We start from the raw sequence: 22,551 nt of genomic DNA, 5'->3' as shown, positions 1-22,551 counted from the left end.
TTGAGTGAGAGGTTGTTGTTGCACTATTCAGCCAGATTTTCAATCTCCCTCCTATGAACTGATTTGTCAGCATCTTTGATTGAGCCAATGGCAGTAGTGTCATCAACGAACTTAATTTGGCATTGGGGCTGTGCTTAACCTCACAGTCAGAAGTATAAAGTGAGTAGAGCAGAGGTCTAAGCACACAGCCTTGTCATTTATGTCATTTACATATTAACGTTATTGCTGTCTTCAGACCAGTAGGGAGAGATTACCACCACTAATCAGTCCTAATATCCTTTATGATTGTAATTGTGATTGTTAGTGTAATTTAAAGGTTAGCCCTGAGGCATTCCAGAGGGAAAAGAGTATTGGGAGGTGTGATCGAAAATTCAGTCAATGAAATTAAATAAGTAAACACGATGAATTCTGCAGATGCTGAAAATTCAAGCAACACACATCAAAGTTGCTGGTGAACGCAGCAGGGTCCTGACGAAGGGTCTCGGCCCAAAACGTCGACTGTACCTCTTTCTAGAGATGCTGCCTGGCCTGCTGCGTTCACCAGCAACTTTGATGTGTGTTGCTGAAATTAAACAAGTCTCAGGATTATGAGCAAGCTTGGACTAACTGTACTAAAATTTATCACAAGGAATATTCAGTGCCTATAAAAAGTATTCACCCACCCTCCCCCGGAAGTTTTCATGTTTTATTGTTCTACAACATTGAATCACAGTGGATTTAATTTGGCTTTTTTGACTCTGATCAACAGAAAAAGCCTTTTTCATGTCAATCGAAAACAATTCTCTACAATGTGATCTAAGTTAATTGCAAAGATAAAACACAAAATAATTGATTGCGTAAGTATTCAAACCCCCCCCCCCAGTTGAATATGACACACTAAATCATCACTGGTGCAGCCAATTTGTTTTAGAAGTCGCATATTTAGTTAAATAGATATTTGTTTTCAGAGACCTGTGGTGTAGTCAAGGGTTTTCAATTGATTGTAGTAAAAATACACCTGTATCTGGAAGGTCCAACCGCTGATGAATCAGTATCCTGGCAAAAACTACATCATGAAGACAAAAGAACACTCCAAGCAACTCCGTGAAAAAGGTTATTGAAAAGCACAAGTCAGGAGACGGATACAAGAAAATTTCCAAATCATTTCCAAATCCCTTGGAGTACAGTTAAGTCAATCATCAATAAATGGAAAGTATATGAAATAACTGTAAATCTACCTAGAGCAAGCAGTCCTCAAAAATTGAGTGACTGTGCAAGAAGGGGACTAGTAAGGGACACCACCAGCAGACCTATGACAATTCTGGAGGAGTCACAAGCTTCAGAGGCTGAGATGGGAGAGACCATGCACAAAACAACTGTTGCCTGGGTGCTTCACCAGTTACAGCTTTATGGAACAGTGGCAAAGAGAATGCCACTGTTGAAAAAATCTCTCATGAAATCTTGGCTAGAATTTGCCAGAAGGCATGTGAGAGACTCTGAAGTCAGCTGGAAGAAGGCTCTATGGTCAGGTGAAACCAAAAATTGAGCTTTTTGGCCATCAGACTAAATAATACTTCTGGCGTTAGCCAAACACCGCACATCATCAAAAACACACCATCCCTACCGTGAAGTATGGTGGTTGCTACATTATGCTGTGGGAATACTTCACTGCACCAGGCCCTGGAAGGCTTGTGAAGGTAGAGGGTAAAATGAATGCAGCAAAATACAGGAAACTCCTGGAGGAAAACCTGTTGCAGTCTGAACGAGAACTGCAACTTGGGAGATTTGTTTTTTCAGCAATACAATGATCCCAAGCATAAAGCCAAGGCTACACAGGAATGGCTTACAAACAACAAAGTCAATGTCCTGCAGTGGCCAAGTCAGAGCTCAGACCTCAATCCAATTGAGAATTTGTGGCTGCACTTGAAAAGGGCAGTTCACTCACGATCCCCATGCAATCTGACAAAACTTGAACAGCTTTGTAAAGAAGAATGGGGAAAAATTGCAATATCCAGATGTGCAAAGCCAGTAGAGACCTATCCACACAGACTCATTGAAACTATTGAATGCTGAAAGGACTAGATAGGGTGAATGTGGAGAGGATGTTTCCAAAGGTGAGGGTATCTAGAACTAGAGGAGTTCTAGAATTGAGGAACGAACTTTTAGAATAGAGGTAAGGAGGAGTCTTTTTAGCCAGAGGTTGGAGAATCTGTGGAATGCTCGTCACAGACAGCAGTGGAGGCCAAGTCCATGGGTATATCTAAGGCGGAAGTTGATCGTTTCCTGATCGGTCAGGGCATCAAAGGATACGGTGAGTAGGCAGGTGCATGGGGTTGAGTGGGATCTGAGATCAGCCATGATGAAATGGCCTAATTTTGCTCCTATGTCTTATGGTCTTAGGGACTCAAAGCTGCAATTGCTGCTAAAGGTGTATCTACTAAATACTGACTTGAAGGGGGTGTACTTATGCAATCAATTATTTTGTGTTTTATATTTGTAGTTAATTTAGATCACTTTTTAGAGATGCGCATTCATTTTGACACAAAGGTATTTTTCTGTTGATCAGAGTCAAAAAAGCCAAATTAGATCCACTGTGATTCAATATTATAAAATAACGAAACATGAGAATGCCTTGGGGGGCGGGGTGAATACTTTTTATAGGCACTGTAGAGAGTATATTCAGCAACTAAAGGAGAAACTTGAACTGAATAAACAAGAAATGAAAAAATGGATGATATAAAATAGTAAATGAAGTAAATAAAACAATACAGAATTTCTAAAGAATTAAACACCATTTATAAATTTGCAGATGATGAGAGGGAGGCATACAGGAGTCAGATAGATTGGCTGGTTGAGTGGTGTTGTAACAACAACCTCAAACTCAGTGTCAGTAAGGCCAAGGAATCGATTGTGGACTTCTGGAAGGAGAAATGAGGAGAACATTTACCATTCCTTACTGAGGGACCAATGATGGAAAGGGTGGGCAGCCTCAAGTTTCTGGGTTTTAGTATTTCAGAGGATCTGTCTTGGGCCTAATGTATGGATGCAATCACAAAGAAGGCACTCTAGTGACTCTACTTCATTGGGAGTTTGAGGATATTTGGTAAGTAAGCAAAGACTCCTGTAAATTTCTGTAGATGTATGGGGAAGAGCATTCTGACTGTTTGTGTTACAGCCTGGTACGGAGACTACGGTGCAAAGGATCTCAAGAAGCTGCAGAGGTTGTAGACTTATCCGGTTCTATCCTACCATCAAGGACTTCTTTAAGAGGCAGTGCCTCAAGAAAATAGCATCCACTATCCTGGACATGCTCTCTCCTCATTGAGCAGGAGGTACAAGAGCCTAAAGACCACACTCCACTGTCAGACTTCTGAATGGTCCACGGACACTACTGTATTATTCCTTACTTGAACTATTTAATTATTTTGAAGTTCCTAGTAATTTAATGTCTTTGCCCTGTACTGCGGCTGCAAAACAACAAATTTCACGTTGTATAAGAAGGTGCTAAACAACCTAATTCTGACTCAGAAGTTTGATTGTGGAGAATGAAAATATCCTGCGTATTAGATAAGCAGCAAGGAATTTCTTTGCTTCTGCCCATGTTAAAACATCATAATATATGGTCAATGTTTTTCTAATTTTTTTGCAAATGAAGGTGGAAGTGATATTAATTTTTAAACAGAAGAGTTTATGGTAAAATCAACAAGGGTAGTTATGGAGCAACTAATAGGTTTGAGTAATGTTATTTTTTAATGAAACGATAGAATGGATAAATAGAATGCATTTTATGTTGAAAACCAAAATAAGTTCAATAGTATATCATACAAGAGGCTTTTTAGGTGTCCCATCTATTTAGCCTAAGGAACTAAATTAAAGAACTGTTTCCAGTGGCACCATTAAGATGATGACTCGTGCGACAGCTCCAAAGGAAATCTTCAAATATTCCTGTTTAAGACTAATACAGCCAAAATCCACAGCTACAGCCATGGACGATACAGTAAACAACATCGTTCTAAAATCTATCGCTACTCAAAGTCGATGAATCTTGGAGGGCAGACCCCAGACACAAGCATGGTTTTCCTTTAAGACAGTGGAAGAGAGGATGATGTGCTGGATTAAAAGTTTGTTTAAGGAGAAGAGGGCTCCAGCTTCCACTATCACCGATACAGCTGGTCGAAGACCTCTGAGCAAAACTGTTGTAACAAAGGGATATCAGAGTCTGTTCTGTTCTTTGTTTCACGGAGACTTAGCTACCCCCTGCAATTCTGGTCACAGCGATACAGCTCACTGGCTTCACGACTCATCACCAAGATAGGACTGTTGAGTCTTTCAAAGGCAGAGGGGGTGGAGTATTTTGTATGATCAACTCCTTGTGGTGCGCAAACATGGTGGTTCTGTCCCAGTCCTGCTCATCCAATCTGGAACATCTAGCGATCATCAATTTTATCTGCCACAGGAGTTTTCAGCCATCACCTTGGTAGATGTGTACATTCCACCTCAAGCCCACGTCAAAAAGGCTCTTGACGAAATGAGTGACATAATCAACAGGCATAAAACCGTGCACCCTGATACCTTTCCCATCATTTTGGGAGATTTTAACTAGGTCAGCTTGAAAAAGTTCCTAAATAATTATCACCAACGTATCACTAATGGAGCCAGAGAAGCCAACACACTGAACCACTGTTATACTATCATTAAAAATGCTTACCATGCTATCCTACACCTACACTTTGGAAAGTGTGATCATCTAGGCAGAGGCCGAAGCACCAACAGACAGGATCAAGAAAGTATGGACAAGGGAAGCGGAGGAGCACTTACAGGGCTTTTTGAGTCAGTGGACTGGACAGTATTCAGGGATTCATCTATTCATCTTTGAGTCTGAATAAATTCACCACAGTGGACACCAGCTTCATCAAAGCCGATGTGGACGAGCATCGGCCTACGAGAACATTCTGTAGATGTCTGAATCAAAACCCATGGATGAACCAAGAGATTCGTAGACTGCTGAGCGTTAGATTTGTGGCATTCAAGTCTGGTGATCTAGGACTATACAAGAAATTGAGGTATGCCTTACAGAGGGCTGTCTCAAGAGCAAAAGAACAATTCCAATTAAGGTCAGAGGTGGAATTGGATGCATGCCAACTCTAGCAAGATTTACAGGCCATTACCTCCTACAAAGCAAAGCTTAACCTTATGAATGGCAGAGATGCTTCACTCCCAGATGAGCTCAACACCTTTTATGTTCGCTTTGAAAGGGAGAATAAAACTACAGCTATGAAGATACCTACAGCATCCAATGACCCTTTGATCTCTGCCATGGAGGCCAACATCATAACATCTTTCATGAGGGTGAACCCTTGCAAGCAGACAGGCCCCGACAGTGTACTTGATAGGGGTCTGAATACCTGTGCCAACCAACTGGTGGGAGTTCAAAGACATTCTTAATCTCTCATTGCTACAGTTGGAAGTTCCAGGCTGCTTCTGAAGGGCAACATTCACACCATGCCTACGAAGAGCAGGGTGAGCTGCTTAATGACTATCGTTCAGCAGCACTCACTTCTACGGTGGTGAAGTGCACAGAGAAGTTGGTTATAGCTAGAATCAACCCCTGCCTAAGCAAGGACCTGGACCCAGTGCAATTTGCCTATCGCCACAGTAGGTCTACAGCAGACGTGATCTCATTGGATCTTCACACAGCCTTGGATCACCAAGACAACATTAATACTTAGGTCAGGTTTATTGACTACAGCTGAGCATTTAACACAATCATTCCTACAGCTCTGATCAAAAAGCTCCAAACCCTGGGCTCTGTGCCTCCCTCTGCAACTGGATCCTCGATTTCCTCACTGGAAGGCCACAGTCTGGGTGGATCAGAAATGAACTTCTCTGCCTCACTGATAATCATCACTGGTGCGCCTCAAGGATGAGTACTTAGCCCAATGCTCTACTCTCTCTACACCCACAACTGTGTGGCTAGGCACTGCTCAAATCCCATGTGGAAGTTTGCTGATGACACAACTGTTACTGGCAGAATCTCAGATGGTGACAAGCGGGTGTGCAGGAGTGTGAGATACCAGCAAGCTGAGTGATGCTGTAACAACAACCTTGCACTCAATGTCAGTAAGACCGGAGAATTGATTGCGGACCTCAGAAAGGGTAAGACGAGGGATAACACACCTGTCCTCATCGAGGGAGCAGAAGAGGAAAGGGGGAGCAATTTCAGGTTCCTAGGTATCAATATCACTGACAATCTATCCTGGGCCCAATCTATCGATGCAGTTACAAAGAAGGCTCGACAGTGGCTATATTTCATTAGGAGTTTGAGGAGATTTGGTATGTCACCAAAGACTCTCGCAAATTTCTACAGAGGTACCATGGAGAGCATTCTTACTGGCTGCGTCACCGTCTGGTATGAGGGGGCATGCCACAGGATTGAAATAAGCTGCAGAAAGTTGTGAAATTCGTCGCTCCATCATGGACACTAACCTCAGCAGCATCCAGGACATCTTTAAGGAACAATGCCCCAAAAAGGTGGTGTCCATCAATAAGGACCCCCATCACCCAGGACATGCCCTCTTCTCATTGCTGCCATCAGAATGCACACACTCAATGGTTCAGGAATAGCTTCCTCCCCTCTGCCATCCTATTTCTGAATGGACATGAACCCATGAACATGACTTTGCTACATTTTTTTCTGTTTTTGAACTACTTACTTAATTTAACTTTTTTTAAAAGGTACATATTTCTTACTGAAGTTTACAGTTTTTAGTATTATGCATTGCAATGTACTGCTGCCCTGTAACAACAATTTCATTCTGAGATGAAACCAAATGAGTGAAAATCTGGTTGAATATGAAACAAAGCACCAGGGTAAAAAATTGATTAGTCTTCAAGTGTACAGCTGATTAGAATGAATTTTGGGCAAAATGTAGTGAAATATCATTCAAAATACAGGAATAGGTTTAAAGAAGACTAGGAATTTAGCAGGGTAGTAATATTTGCAATTTAATATCATTCATTAAAATTAGAAAAAATATGCCAAGGAAAAAGACAAGGCATGGAAACATACATTTAAAAATAATGTTTCTGAAAGGACATGTTAATTGAATTTTAGATTTTAAAAGTAAAGGTGTGGAACATAGCAGTACACTAATGGCGATGAATTTTTCCAAGTCACTATTTCTGTTACAGTTAAAATACAACACAGTTTGGAGCTTCCTAATAAATAAATGCATTAAAATCAAAGAACTTTCAACATAGATTTGCAAAAACGCCATTAGGAGTTCAAACCTATAGTTATAATAAAAGAAAGAAAATACTGCATCTTTTCCTATTAAAGTGGAGGTGGATATTAAATTGAGATTTATAAATTGATGAGAATATTAATTAAATAAAATTACTTTCCAATGTTTGGTGAATCAATCACAAAGGGTCTTTAATACCATTAACAATGAAGATGGATGTTGAGAGAGAGAGAGAGTAATTAAAGCACAGACTATTGTTTTCTTTTGAGGAAACATTTGCTAAATATTTACAATGGCAAATAGTGTATGTCTAGCAAGAACTCAGAAACCTCTATGTGCAATTTACTCAATCTGTTCTAGCAGCCAATGAATATTTTGTAACTGTTGAGTGGTGTCACAGCAACAACTTTCTACTCAATGTCAGTAAGATGAAAGAGCTGATTGTGGACTTCAGGAGGGGTAAGACAGGGGGAACACAAACCAATTTTCACAGAGGGATCAGAAGTGGAGAGATCACGCAATTTAAGTTCCTGGGTGTCCAGATCTCTGAGGATCTAACCTGGTCCCAACATATCGATGCAGCTATAAAAAAGATGAGACAACAGCTATATTTCATTAGGAGTTTGACGAGATTTGGTTTGCCAATTAAAACACTTGAAAACCTCAAGTATGTACTGTGGAGAGTATTCTAACAAGCTGCATCACTGTCTGGTACAGGGGGGTGCAGGTGCTACTGCACAGGACCAAAAGAAGCTACAGAAAGTTGTAAAGTTAGTCAGCTCCATCTTGGGTACCAACATCTATAGTACCCAAGACATCTTCAAGGAGCGGTGCCTCAGAAAGGCGATGTCCATTATTAAGGACCCCCATCACCCAGGACATACCCTCTTCTCATTGTTACTGTCAGGAAGGAGGTACAGAAGCCTGAAGGCACACACTCAGCAATTCAAAAACAGCTTCTTCCCCTCTGCAATCCGATTCCTAAATGGACATTGAACCCATGAACACTACCTCACTTCTTTTAATATACATTATTTCTGTTTTTGCACTATTTTTAATAATTTCAATATACATATATATACATACTGTAATTGGTTTACTTATTTATTTATTAACTCTTTTTTTCTATATTATCATGAATTGTATTGAACTGCTGCTGCTAAGTTAACAAATTTCACAACACATGCCAGTGATAATAAACCTGACTTTGATTAGGTTTAGATTGATCATCTCCAAAAGAGCATGCATAAATGATTTGATTCAAATCATTGCTTCAAATGATTTTAATGCATTTCATTTACAGGACAACATAATTGCAGACATTTTAAGTCATTAACAAAAACAACAATTCTACCCAAATATTTTGAAATAATGTTGGAACTGTCTGGTGATAGTTGAGAGGAATCACCCTGCAAAGGTTTAATTGATGCAGTGGCTAAACAAACAATCAAAAACAGAGACAAATTGATGGCATACCTTGAGCTTATGTTCTTTACGGTTCAAGATGACTGCAGTAATCTGCTGATCCATAAACACAAGTATTGTGACGAGTAAAGCAGGCACAATCGCAACGAGGCATATCCACCATTCATTTGCTCCAAATGGATACACAAACCACCCTCTACTTGGATTTGTTGGCTTTAAAAAAAGGTCACTATTTATTGCACTGTAGTTCTAAAAATTAAGGCATTAAAATGTGCTAATCCCAAAAGTTAACTGAAACAAATAGAATTGTGTTTTTTTCTGTAACTCTAACGGTTCATTGGTTATTATAAGGCAATCAAAACTTGGCAATTTGAAGGATTTTGTGATGGCAGAATTTAATATTAGGTTATTACATTTTGAACAGTGTTAATATTAGAAGTTTTAGAATGCTGCATTGTATTTTGGAGATTGCACTATGTGAATCTATGTTATGCAAATGATGCTACCCTTTTACCTGAGGGTAAGCAAAGTATGAGAAAATAAGAATGTGCACTGTCAGTTGTATCGCTCTTAGATAATTGAGATAGATAAGAGTTTTCATCTGCCTGGAAATATCTGTGTTTTCAGAGCAACAAATATATTTTAATGTTCTAAATTTGGAAAAGGCTTTGTACAATAAAACTCCAATAATCCATTATCCTATGTCTGCACAGTGCCTTGTGCGATAAAGCAAATGACTAAAATGCAGATTGTGAACATTCATATTCTCCCAAAGTGCAATTTAAATGTTACATGCATTCAATTTTCAAAAATAAGCAGAAAATCACAAAATATTCAACTGAGCACAGAGAATGTTATTCCTTGGTTAAAGTAATGGATGGTGCCTGCACAATATGCTGTAGAAACAGAGTGAAATAAAACTCTGGTGTCTTGGACTTGTCACTTGTGTCTTTGTACATGCTTGTGACTTTCGTGTCACCAGAATGGTGGGTTTTTCAAACTATGGGGTAATGCTCCTATCAATATACCAACACACTTGGCATTCACATTTCTTTTACATTTGTAAATTAGTGTTTTCTGTGAAGCAGGCGAGCTTAAGGGACAGGGGGAACAGGGACCTTGTGAGTTTGAAACATATTTAGGACTGGGACCCCAGCGTGTTTGAAAGGAGCATTGTAACTGCTACCAGGCGAGCCTGATGCTGAACCATGAGTACTTTGAAGAACAAGATTGCAGATTATTGGAATTTTACTATAGCATATATGACAGACTTTAGAAACAATGAGTACACAGTACTGAATCAAATTTACAAAGCAAAAAATGTTTTATTCAATAGTAGAATTACTTTCCTATAAATAGTCAATTAAATAATCTAGTTGCAGACACAGACTGGGTAGCTAATTATTTCTGATGTTCAGTAACACAAACCTTGAGCTCACTTGGCACGATGAGTTTCGGGGTGTCCACGCCAACAAGGATATCAACTCCACAGAAGATCAGTATTGACAAAATTATGGAAAAGTCACTGATTAACTTCCTGACCTAAGGAAGAAATCAGTAAAACATATGCCAAAATTGACATTCCCCAAAACAATTTAAAATGATATAATTTGGTCTACCTGATTCATTATAAGGCAAGCAAAGCCTTCTAAACCAAATACTATAGTAATGGATTCAGTTTCTTTCATTGTAATATCTTCATGAATACATTGAGAAATAGCAAATGTATATAACTAATTAAGTATTTTCTGAAAGACTGAACCCGTAAACCATTTACCTGTTAAGACAAGCTAGCAGATTGAATGCTAGCAATGTCACATTGCTATAAATCATGCACATCACGTGAATCTCATACTGGTTTTCAGACTCTCTTTACCCTGAACCTTTGTTTATTAAAACACACAGAAAAAGTTCACCCCCAAAGAGCAGAGTTAATAACTATAGTGATAGTCAGGTTCAGATCATCCCTGATATTTATCTCAACAAAACATGCTTCAGTGAAACTCAGTGCAATCAGCCCATATCAATCCATTCCTCATCAATCAATTTGCATTGGTTTCCAGAAGGAATGTGTTCAGGGATGAGAAAGCTAGCTGACATCTTCTCTGAGTCATTAAATTTACATGGAACATTTGAGAAAGAGCATATCCATATTCTTACAATTTCCAGGTAACATATAATGTCAAATTGGATTCCAGGTTAATTGCAAACAACAGAAAACTTGAATTTCAGAAACTCAGATCTCAATAATATTCCCCTGATCTCCTGAAAGGGGGTTAGATAAAGATTCAGAGAAAAAGGAAGAGAAATGCCCAAATATCTCCAATGTGCACAGTGAGAGTCTTTGAAATAGTGTTGCAATGGGGCAGTTATCTGGGTTTTTATTATGTTCATCAGATCTATACATTTACGCTGTACAGTTATAGAACGTAGAAAATCTATAGCATATTACAGGCCCTTCAGCCCACAATGTTGTGCCGACCACGTAACCTACTCCAGAAGCTGCCTGGAATTTCCCTATTTTTCAAAGCTCCATGTACCTATCTAAGAGTCTGTTTAAAGACATCTGATAAGGCTGAATTTGCTTGGGCTTGGGAAACCCAATTAAGTAGCTGTCAGCTTCCAAATGTGAGAACGTGTTACAGTTCCTTTGTTAGAAGGAAAACTGCGGTCTTTCCAACCTCACAGAAAAGCATTCCAACATAGCTATTGCTGCTCTTGCAACCTCCTGCCACAATCACCAACTTCATACATCCTTAACCCAAATCCCAGAATGTAACTTGCCCCAATCTAGTAACCATGTCTGAATCAGGCTGTGGTTTCAAGTCCAAAGACTTAAGTACAAACATCTACTGTGAAATACAGAGGCTGCATTGCAGAGGTGATACCTTTTCGTGAGAATTTCAATCAGTTTTCCCAACAGATTCTACCAGATAAATTCTGTGCAAAAATGTTATTTTAGGTTTCTTTGTAAACCAGGAGGAGCAGGAGTACCTCCAGCCCACCTCCTCCCAATCATCTTCAGATCCTCTCATTCCGCTGACTGTAGCAAACTCCCTCTGCCAGTCCCTGACCATGGGTCGCAGCTTGAAAATTCCCCTCTTTCCCACAAGCTGCAGGGTGCAATGTGCTGGATCTGGGCAGGACTCCAGAAATATTTGTGTGCGTGAAGCACACAAGAAACCTACATGTTCATTTCCAGCCTGGTATACTGCCATCTTTGAGAAAGTTACACCCCATAAGCACCCCAACGTTCCATTAAAATCTACTCCAAAAGTTTTGTTTTTTTTTTTGGTCTGCTAACCAGTCCTAATTAAGTATGAACTCCCCTGTCCAGAATTACTGTGTTCATGTTGCTAAAATTAGTTGTGTGACAGTCACATGATTTAGTTATTTTTAGTTTCAGAACTGCCTGGAGGCAAATTTTCTAGCATACATATTCTTTCCTAGCTGAAGTTGCTTTTAAAGTGGCAGTCTTTCCCTGAGTAACCACTCCTATCAGATTCTATTTTATTTCAGCCTGATTGAAGTCAAACTGATGCCACAGAACATATGCCAATACTGTATTGTGCAACAGGTCAATAGATTAGCTAGTTATAAACTGGCAAACTGAGATGGAAATCACAGGTCTTTGAAATTATTCTTTCTTGTACAGGTAGAATTATTATATAAAATGCATACCGCAGTTGGAAAATATCGGCTTGTTTTAAAGTTCTTCAGTGACATGGAACAAACAAATGTTCCAAAGAATAAAATAAAAGAAATCAGTGCAATATCTGGAATATAATCACAGGTTTCACCAACTAGTTGTCCTCCAAACTTCAGACAATCCTTTTTTGTCAGTGAGGACCAGTTGCCAGATTCCAAGTGGAACTAAAGTGAAACAAAAATGAATAAATGGGCACGTGAAACATCTTGTGAGTATTAATTAAGCACATCTAGAAGTCACAAAAATGTTTCAAAACAAATTTATAATTTGAAAATCATCCTGTATTTTGTTACAAAAAATGTTATTTCCAAATCTAACTGTGTCACATGAAACTAGAAATATAATAACACTCCCAAAAAATATCACAATAAGAGTTCAATTGAGACTAAATGCAAAATCAGTACCAATTAATTATACAAGCTCCTGGTCTGGTACAGAAACTGATGAGTTCACCTCTCCCACATCCAGGTAAAAGTAGATTAACCACTTCAGATTATAGTAAAGAAAAATCATTTGAAATTCCCAGTTCTAGTTTCTCCTCCAGTGACATGCAATAGAATGGCAATTATGCACATGCACATCTGTACAATTACTGAGATGTAGCTGTTGCTTACTGGCGGTTGGGGGAGTGACGGTGACGTGGGAGTAAGTAATCAAAGTAAATCAACATTTGGGTGGTTATAGGAGGGATAACAAGAGGGAGAACTGGCAAAGTTTTTACACTGTTAGAGTGTGGCAACTTTGAATTTCCAACTTGGGGTGTTAGAGGTTGAAAATTAGGCAACAGCGGAATCAGGAAAAGGGCAAAGTGGAAATCTGGAATTTTGGAGGATATTGTGGGAAGGGCCATAAATGGGACAGTTTAGTATGATTTAAGAAAAGGGGCATAAACATGAAAATAAGTGATTAACCTGCTTAGCTGGCAAATCATTGACACAAAACGACATGGAAATATTCATTATATTGGGGGAAAAATACGATTTTGATAGTATCACACTGGGAGGAAAAAGCATTAGTCAATTGAAATACAAGGCAATAAAGCTCTGTTCATTCATTAGCACCCTGATGGCAATCTAATTATCAGTGAACTCAGGGACCTACTACAGTTGCCTTTTCTATTAAATCCTGTTGGACAAGAAGGTCGTAAAAGGTTCAGATTTATCTTTTATAGGGAAGCAGAGTGAGAATTAATCTCCAGGCTTCATCTATGCACTTCAAAAACATCAATTTACCATTCATGAGAACTACATCTGCCACACTGTGCAGTGACTTCAGGCTATGTGGCCACCTGTTGGCCAAAATTCTCTTTATGCTCAGACAGGCAACATGAGTTCCGATATATGTACACACCCTGACAACAATAATTTGTGAACAAAGATCTTGGAATGCATTATTGAAGGAACACTACATAATTGTAGTTCACTATTCGGCAACAACTTCTTGAAAGGGGAGAAAAGTGAAAAATGCTTATTTCTACTTGGAGAATAAACTTACAGTTATGTTGTAGGAGACGGGGCCAAGTTCAAAGTTTGCCTCGGTTGTTTCATTAAATAGACTTGAAACATTACCTGAAAGATTTCCACAAAATGAAATATAATAAACAAATTCTGGCTCCTTTCAATGCTTACTGACAATTTCTTTCTGTGTAATCTTACCTGTTTCAGACGGTAGACAAGAGCAGTGATATAGTGTAACATGGTCAACATTATAATCAGAATTGATTGGATAATTCTTGGCCAAAATAAACATTTTCTTAAAAGCATCGTGGATGAAAATGAAGCTGATTAACGTGCAGAAGCCTTCCTCAGTGAAACGCGTGAAGTATTGGATTAGGTAGCTGGCCTCGGTGGCAACCAGGAGGAGGCAAAAGAATGCTGTCCATAGTCCAATCCAAAGACGAAACTCCAAATAGTCAAGCTTATGATCACTGTGAATTCAGAATTTTAAAAATATATAAAAAGAACACCAATCAAGAGCATTTAAATGAACTGAAATTCCCTTTCCACCATGTGGTTTTAAACAGTTCCCCACAAGGTTTATTGAACTCACTAAACTGTAATACAACAAAAGAGCAGTAATGTTCAAATTATGTACCAGATTTGTACAGCTAATGCACTGAAGTAAGATCATTTTCAGCTATCTTTTTACCTAAACTATATCCTCCTTTTTAGTGAAGACTATATTCTGAGATTAAACCTGTTCCAAAAGTTCTCGAGAATTCAGAGATTCGGTTCCTGAAACAAAGATCGCCAGATCTAGTTTCAGTGATGTGTTAGCTCATGCCATCTGAGGACTGAAAATTTACAGCCTCTGCTCTAGCTGTGAAATTGTGAAAAAGATGCCCAATACTTAAGCCTCCTGAGATATACAGCTTAATGAGAGCACATACATTTATAAGGCATAATATATGGCAAAGTTTCCCAAAGGAAAACTCACTTTCAATTCTGTGTGCAAAATATTCATGCTTTTTTTTCCAAGAGTAAGTGTTCTTTTCCATTATGGAACTAGATAGGGGTGAAAAAGGACAGGGGCACAAATTTGTATCCATCAAATCACAAAATCCTTTCAGGTTTATAGATTTATTTTCTGTTGAAAATGCCATTCAAGTAGTGCAAATTGACAAAAAATTGTGTAATGCAAATTTTCTTTAATTTTTAAGAACCTCACATGTATCAACCAAAATGGCTCAAATTGTTAATTGGATAGGATAGGGATAGGGGGCATATAGGAAGACAGTTTCTGGAAAGGTGTAATAATAACAGGGTTGTCATGGTGGGAGATTTTAATTTCCCAAATATTGACTGGCACCTCCCTAGAGCAAGGGGCTTAGATGGGGTGGAATTTGTTAGGTGTGTTCAGGAGGTTTCCTGACCCTATATGTAGATAAGCCTACAAGAAGAGAGGCTGTACTTGATCTGGTATTGGGAAATGAACCTGGCCAGGTTTCAGGGCTCAGTGGGAGAGCATTTTGGAGATTGTGATCACAATTCTATCTCCTTTACCATAGCATTGGAGAGGGATAGGAACAGACAAGTTCAGAAAGCATTTAATTGGAGTAAGAGGAAATATGAAGCTATCAGGCAGGAACTTGGAAGCATAAATTGGAAACAGATGTTCTCAGGGAAATGTATGGCAGAAATGTGGCAAATGTGCAAGGGATATTTGTGTGGCGTTCTGCATAGTTACGTTCCAATGAGACAGGGAAAGGATGGTGGGGTACAGGAACCATGGTGTACAAAGGCTGTTGTAAATCTCATCAAGAAGAAAAGAAAAGCTTATGAGAGATTCAAAAAATTGGGTAATGATAGAGATCTAGAAGGTTATAAGGCTAGCAGGACGGAGCTTAAGAATGAAATTAGAAGAGACAGATGGGGCCATGAGAAGGCCTTGGCGAGCAGGATTAAAGAAAACCCAAAGGCATTCTGCAAGTGCTGTATACAAAGAGTAAGAGGATAAGACGTGAGAGAATAGGACCAATCAAGTGTGACAGTGGAAAACTGTGTATGGAACCGGAGGAGATGGCAGAAGTACTTAATGAGTACTTTGCTTCAGTATTCACTACGGAAAAGGATCTTGGCAATTGTAGGGATGACTTACTGCAGACTGAAATGCTTGAGCATACAGATTTAGATACTAAGAAAGAGGATGTACTGGAGCTTTTGGAAAGCATCAAGTTGGATAAGTCACCGGGACCTTTCGAGATGTACCCTAGGCTACTGTGAGAGGCGAGAGAGGAAATTGCTGAGCCTCTGGCGATGATCTTTGCATCATCAGTGGGGACTGGAGAGATTCTGGAGGATTGGAGTGTTGCGAATGTTGTTCCCTTATTCATGAAAGGGAGCAGAGATAGCCCAGGAAATTATAGACCAGTGAGTCTTACTTCAGTGGTTGGTAAGTTGATGGAAAGGATCCTGGGAGGCAGGATTCATGAACATTTGGAGAGGCATACTGTGATTAGGAATAGTCAGCATGGCTTTGTCAAAGGCAGGTCGTGCCTTACGAGCCTAAGTGAATTTTTTGAGGATGTGACTAAACACATTAATGGAAGTAGAGCATTAGATGTAGTATATATGGATTTCAGCAAGGCATTTGATAAGGTACACCATGCCAGGCTTATTGAGAAAATAAAGAGGCATGGGATACAAGAGGACATTGCTTTGTGGATCCAGAACTGGCTTACCCACAGAAGGCAAAGAGCGGTTGTAGACAGATCATATTCTGCATGGAGGTCAGTGACCAGTGGTGTGCCTCAGGGATCTGTTCTGGGACCCCTACTCTTTGTGATTCTTATAAATGACCTGGATGAGGAAGTGGATGGATGGGTTAGTAAATTTGCTGATGACACAAAGGTTGGGGGTGTTGTGGATAGTGTGGAGGGCTGTCAGAGGTTACAGTGGGACATTGATAGGATGCAAAACTGGGCTGAGAAGTGGCAGATGGAGTTCAACCCAGATAAGTGTGAAGTAGTTCATTTTGGTAGGTCAAATATGATGGCAGAATATAGTATTAATGGTAAGACTCTTGGCAGTGTGGAGGATCAGAGGAATCTTGGGGTCCATGTCCATAGAACACTCAAAGCTGCTGTGCAGGTTGACTGTGTGGTTAAGAAGGCATATGGTGCATTGGCCTTCATCAATCATGGGATTGAGTTTAGGAGCCAAGAGATAACGTTGCAGCTACATAGAAGACTGGTTAGACCCCACTTGGAGTACTGTGCTCAGTTCTGGTCACCTCACTACAGGAAGTATGTGGAAACCATAGAAAGGCTGCAGAGGGGATTTACAAGGATGTTGCCTGGATTGAGGAGCATGCCTTATGAGAATAGGTTGAGTGAATGCGGCCTTTTCTCCTTGGAGTGACGGAGGATGAGAGGTGACCTGATAGAGGTGTATAAGATGATGAGAGGCATTAATCGTGTGGGTAGTCAGAGGCTTCTTCCCAGGGCTGAAATGGCTAGCACAAGAGGGCACAGTTTTAAGGTGCTTGGAAGTAGGTACACAGGAGATGTCAGGGGTAAATTTTTACGCAGAGAGCGGTGAGTGCGTGGAATGCACTGCCGACGACGGTGGTGGAGGCAGGCATGATAGGGTCTTTTAAGAGACTCCTGCATTGGTGCATGGAGCTTAGAAAAATAGAGGGCTATGGGTAACCTCGGTAATTTCTAAGGTAAGGACATGTTTGGCACAGCTTTGCGGGTTTTCTATGTTTCTATGTTAAGAAGTAAATGACTTTTATCCTAGCTTTAAAATCCAAGATCATTGGCATGATTCCCAAGCTTTCATATTCTTCCATGCAAACAAAAAGTGAGTTGAATAAGCATTGCTTGGTAGGCCAGTGATATTACAGACTAAGCGAAGGAACTTGTGTGTAAATTAATTATCCGCAGTGGCATCCAAACGTGAACTGTGTCAACAAATGCTTCAAGTACTAATGTATCATAAATTCAGAGAACATGCAAGCTACTTTGTAAACTTTACTAACAATTTAGGATTTTCAATCTCTCTCAGCACTCAGATTTCTAATAAAATTCTATCATGTAACACAAATAAACATCAGATTCCAAAATAGTGGATACTGCCAAAGGGAATAATTTCAATTAAGTCTCAATTCTCTTATATAGAGAGAGACAGTAAAAAATGTCAAATAGTGATGTTGAGTGGATGACATCAATTTCAGCTCTCATATTCTCTACAATTAAGCAGTTTGCTGATTGTCCAAAATAAATATGAACGACATTATTGAAGTAGTGAAGAATAAATATGGAGAAAAAGAACAGGCCCCAAAATAGTTTCAGAAATTAACAATAAAGATTCTGCCTTTTGTTTCACTTTGGTATCGTTGTAACTCATCTGCTACATCTGTTTCCATTCCAAATGCATTCCCTTACACAGTACGCCCAACAAAAAACTGACACATTTTAAATTAATTATTGTACAATTTTTATGGCATATTCACAGCAGAAAAGAACAGAGATCAAAACATAACAACTGTACCTGCTAAAGTTGAATAAAAGGCGCTCAAAGACTAACACAGGGCCAGTGCTGCCCAGAATTGTTAATGGTTGACCAGCAAAGAGACAAAATACTGCTCCAGCTATTGCAGTTCCGAGAAAGCTCTCCACTACTCCCTAAAATAAGATATAATTATTATCATTTTTAAAATAAAAGCAAAATAATTCAGAAGCTGGAAATGCAAAACAAACACATAAAATGCTAAGAAAGTCCAAAAGGTCAGGCATTATTTCTGGAGAAACAGGCAAAGTTAATACTTCAGGTCTATGACCTGTCGTCATAAACTTGTTTTGTTTTCTGTACTTACTATCAGCAGAGGAAGAAAACAAAGCAGGAAGAAATAATCAGAGAACGATCAGTCAAACGTATTAGGAAGGAATAAACAAAGAGAAAAACTGTAAGGGAAAAGCTCAGAAAGGATGGAGGAATTGCTGCAATTTCAACTTGCCTACCTACTTGGGCCCTTTGCTCCCTGCAATTTAAACCCACATTTTAAAATATTGTCATATGTACAGAAACCAGAATTCAAAGCAAACACCAGATTTTTCTTTCTTTTGGCAAGTTAACGTATCACATTATTAACCATCGATTAGAACTGCAAAGACTGATACAATCCAGTAAAACTGGTAATCACAAATTGTGCAATTCAGAATTGGATCATGGGGACTCCGATGTGCCTCATCAGAAGATCAGGCGCCAGTTCTTGGGATTACAGTTGTCTTTTCTTCAACAGTATAAGAACCCAAAAGCCCAGAATGGGAGCAGGTTGAAGAATTAAAGTGACACAGGACTAAATGGAATTGTCCTGAAACATGGTCATCCAATCTGTATTTGCTTTCTTCAGCTTAAAAGGTAACTCTATAGGAACACTAAATGACATACACTAAATTGGAAGAGGCTGGAAATTTAACATAAAATAGATAGTCAGCTGAGCAGGAAGCAACTGAGAAGGGAGAAACGGCTGGATCTGGTCGAAAATATTAATTGTATCTTTCTCCAGAGGGTGGAAGGTCTGACATCCAGAACCTGTGATGAAGTTGATTCTGGAGAACTTTGCAGGTGGCAAAGAGCAGAAACTGAATAGTTAAGGTGGATTTGGAGACCATGGTGGACAAGGTGTAAAAGCGAAGAAAGGCCCTTCACCCACAGGAAGCCAGGAAACTCTTCATATGCGTAATGAAACGACAGTGGAAGAAGATAGAAAATGGAGATGTACAGATTTCAGATTCAGATTTACTTATCACATATACATCAAAACATACAGTGAAATGCATCATTTGCATTAGCAACCAAGACAACCTAGGTATGCACTGATGTATAACATGACCACAGTTTCAGCAGAACTACACAGAACACAACTCAATGTAACAAGCAACAAAACAACAACAGCAAGTCAAGCCCCTTTCCTCACTTTCACCCTCCCTCCCACCCACCAACACACTCAGACAATCTTCCAACTCCAGGACAGGCCATCGGACTACTGATCGGCCTTCGGGCTCCAATCTTCATATCGACCCCCAGTCTAGTCAATGATGGGACCCTAAATTCCGGGCTTGAGCTCCAGGTGCGCTGACTGATCGGCCGCCCGGTTGCGCGTAGCAGAGGCCTGGACTGAGGATGGCCTTTGTCACCCGTCCACGACACTGGATGATATCAGGGCCGCAAGGACTTGGACGTTCAGTGACCTCACATGAACAACTATGTTAATTATATATGTACATCATCCACCTCCCACCAAATGGAGTAGGTACCTCACACACGGCACAATGCAAATCCTCTGGCCAGACACTGTAAACTAGTACTGTATATAAATATAAATCACAATATTGTATTACTAATAAAATGAATATCTCCAAAGTAAAATACAAACCTGCATATTATCAGTTGCATCTCCCAATATGCCTCCAAACGTAATTACATTTGTTACACTGGCCAAGTAGATGAACAGAATAGCTGAAAGGCACTGAAGGTTCATACCATCATAGAAGTCACTGGCAAACCATGGTGCTTTTCTTTTGATATCATTAACAAATCCCCCAAAAAACCTAACGAGGAGACAAAATTATTTGTGTTTGCAAATTGAGAATGGGTTTTAACAATTAAAGGGACAATGCAAGGTTACAGTAATTTTAGTATATTTTGCTCTCTGTTACCCCAGTAAATAAAATGATAAATGTTGACCATCAACACTGGTGCACCTCAAAGTGTGTGCATAGCCCATTGCTCGACTCTTTCTACACTCGTGATCGTGTAGTTAGGCATAATTCAAACGGCATCTATAAATCTATAAGTTTGCCAATGCAACAACTGTTGTTGACAGAATCTCAGATGGTGACATGGAGATGTACAGGAGTGAGATAGACCACTGAGTAGTATTGTACTCAACATCAGTATGACGAAGGAATAGATTGTGAACTTCAGGAAGGGGAAGTGCGCAGCTTCAAGTTCCTGGGTGTCAATGTCTTTCTACCCTGGGCCCAACATATTGATGCAATGATGAAGAAGGCACATCAGCGGCTAGACTTTATTCGGAGTTGGATGAGATTTGGTTTGTCACCAAAGACCATCACAATTTCATGGCGTATGTCTGTGATAATAACTCTCATTCTGATAAATGTATTGCTTATTTTCAAACTGGGTCACAGAAGCTAAGGTTCAAATACAGATCTGTGCTGAGTACTCAGCTCAAATGTATTACGTCTTGGAAATAAATCTGAAGAAACCTATGTATTATATACTCACTTTCCTGTTTTCTTCAAATCTTCAGCAACATGCGGAGTACTCCCATACCTCTCTTCATGAATACGACCTCCTTTGTGAATGCAAGATTTAGAACTACGGGAATATGCAGATTTTCTGCAAGATAAATGTTAAGAATAACAAAGAGGGACTTAACTGCGATGCATTTCAAAACAAATAGACTCAGATGTCATTTATACTAGAGAGTCGGAAAAAATAGCAAGTAAATTTACAAATCGTGAATAATAATTGTCATTAAACACTCAGGAGTCATATCTAGAAATAGATTCAAAAGCAGTGGCAAATCAGACACATTACCTCTTTTCAATTTTAATAAAATCATTAATATTTTGCATTGTGATTAAAATAATGAAATTGAGGAATAATTAAAGGAAATTAGCTGGTAGACTAATAAAATAAAATTGTTATGCTTGTATAAGACCTTCCAATGCCTTTTCTGTGGTGGTCTATTTACCTGTGTTTAATTAAGTACAATTTGGTCAAGAAAGGGAGAATGCTGCTTCAACAACTTTTTGTCTTTGAGGAAGTGACATGAAATTTGGACAATGACCAACCCTATGGTGTCACGTTTTACAACTCCAGAAACTAATTGAAGTAAAAACACGGGGGCCCTGGGATGCTTGTGTACCTGGTTATTCTTTTAGCGTGACGCTCAAATATGACGTGCCATGATGATGTATGTCATTCACATATCTTTACATTTAACCAGTATTGAGTTATGTAAACAAACAAGAATCAAGCAAAATATTTACAATATTACTCGAATATTACTGAAATATTAAATACAAATTACATATGGTACCTTGATTAGCAAAATATTTTCTAATCAAATTCAAATTTGTGAAGAACCAAAAACCCTAAGAATGGATAAACATTAGTTAAAGCTTAGAAAAGATTTCACCACGTAATTCTATGTTCACGTAGCGAAAAGTACTAAATGTGTTAACACACAATCTGCTGGATGACCTTGTTGGATTGAGCAGCATTGATGGGAGATAAAAAATTGTCAATATTTCTGGCCGAAACCCTGCATCAGGACAGAGTAAGGAGAATGGGAATGGCATGAAAGGATTATGAGGCAATTGATAGACCAAGGAGGGAGGGCAGGTATTGCTAGGTAGGGGCGGGGAGCAGGGATTGGAGTTGGAAGACTGGCAAGTGAATCATAGGTGGAGGGGAGAAAAAACAACAGGAATGGGTTGCTTCAGGGCATGGTAACACACATAAAATGAAGAAAATAACTAATGTGTGTACTCCTTGAATGCCATTTAAGTATTATAAGGATGAACGAGATAGAAACCCAGGAATATTGGTAGACTCAAAAGACAGTGTGTCCAATCAATTCAGGCCAATTAATAAATCCAACAGAAGTTATAGAGCCATAACAATTAAATCATAACTCATAGCAGTTAAGTGACATGCT

The 22,551-nt window shown here is 39.2% G+C and overlaps 1 protein-coding gene across 1 annotated transcript in view; it reads right to left on the bottom strand.

The window, feature by feature from the left end:
• Positions 1-22,551, bottom strand: part of LOC140200969 (electrogenic sodium bicarbonate cotransporter 1-like) — a 104,777-nt gene that overhangs the window by 41,481 nt on the left and 40,745 nt on the right. Inside the window, 7 exon segments of the mRNA XM_072264609.1 lie at positions 8,700-8,861; positions 10,077-10,190; positions 12,330-12,586; positions 14,013-14,284; positions 18,351-18,484; positions 20,239-20,413; positions 21,111-21,224. Coding sequence (XP_072120710.1) covers positions 8,700-8,861; positions 10,077-10,190; positions 12,330-12,586; positions 14,013-14,284; positions 18,351-18,484; positions 20,239-20,413; positions 21,111-21,224 — 1,228 coding nt within the window.

This window comes from Mobula birostris, chromosome 7 (genome assembly GCF_030028105.1).
Source record: "Mobula birostris isolate sMobBir1 chromosome 7, sMobBir1.hap1, whole genome shotgun sequence".
Classification (NCBI taxonomy): domain Eukaryota; kingdom Metazoa; phylum Chordata; class Chondrichthyes; order Myliobatiformes; family Myliobatidae; genus Mobula; species Mobula birostris.
The sequence above is the reverse complement of the archived record's forward strand: the minus strand, read 5'-3'. Positions and strand labels throughout refer to the sequence as shown.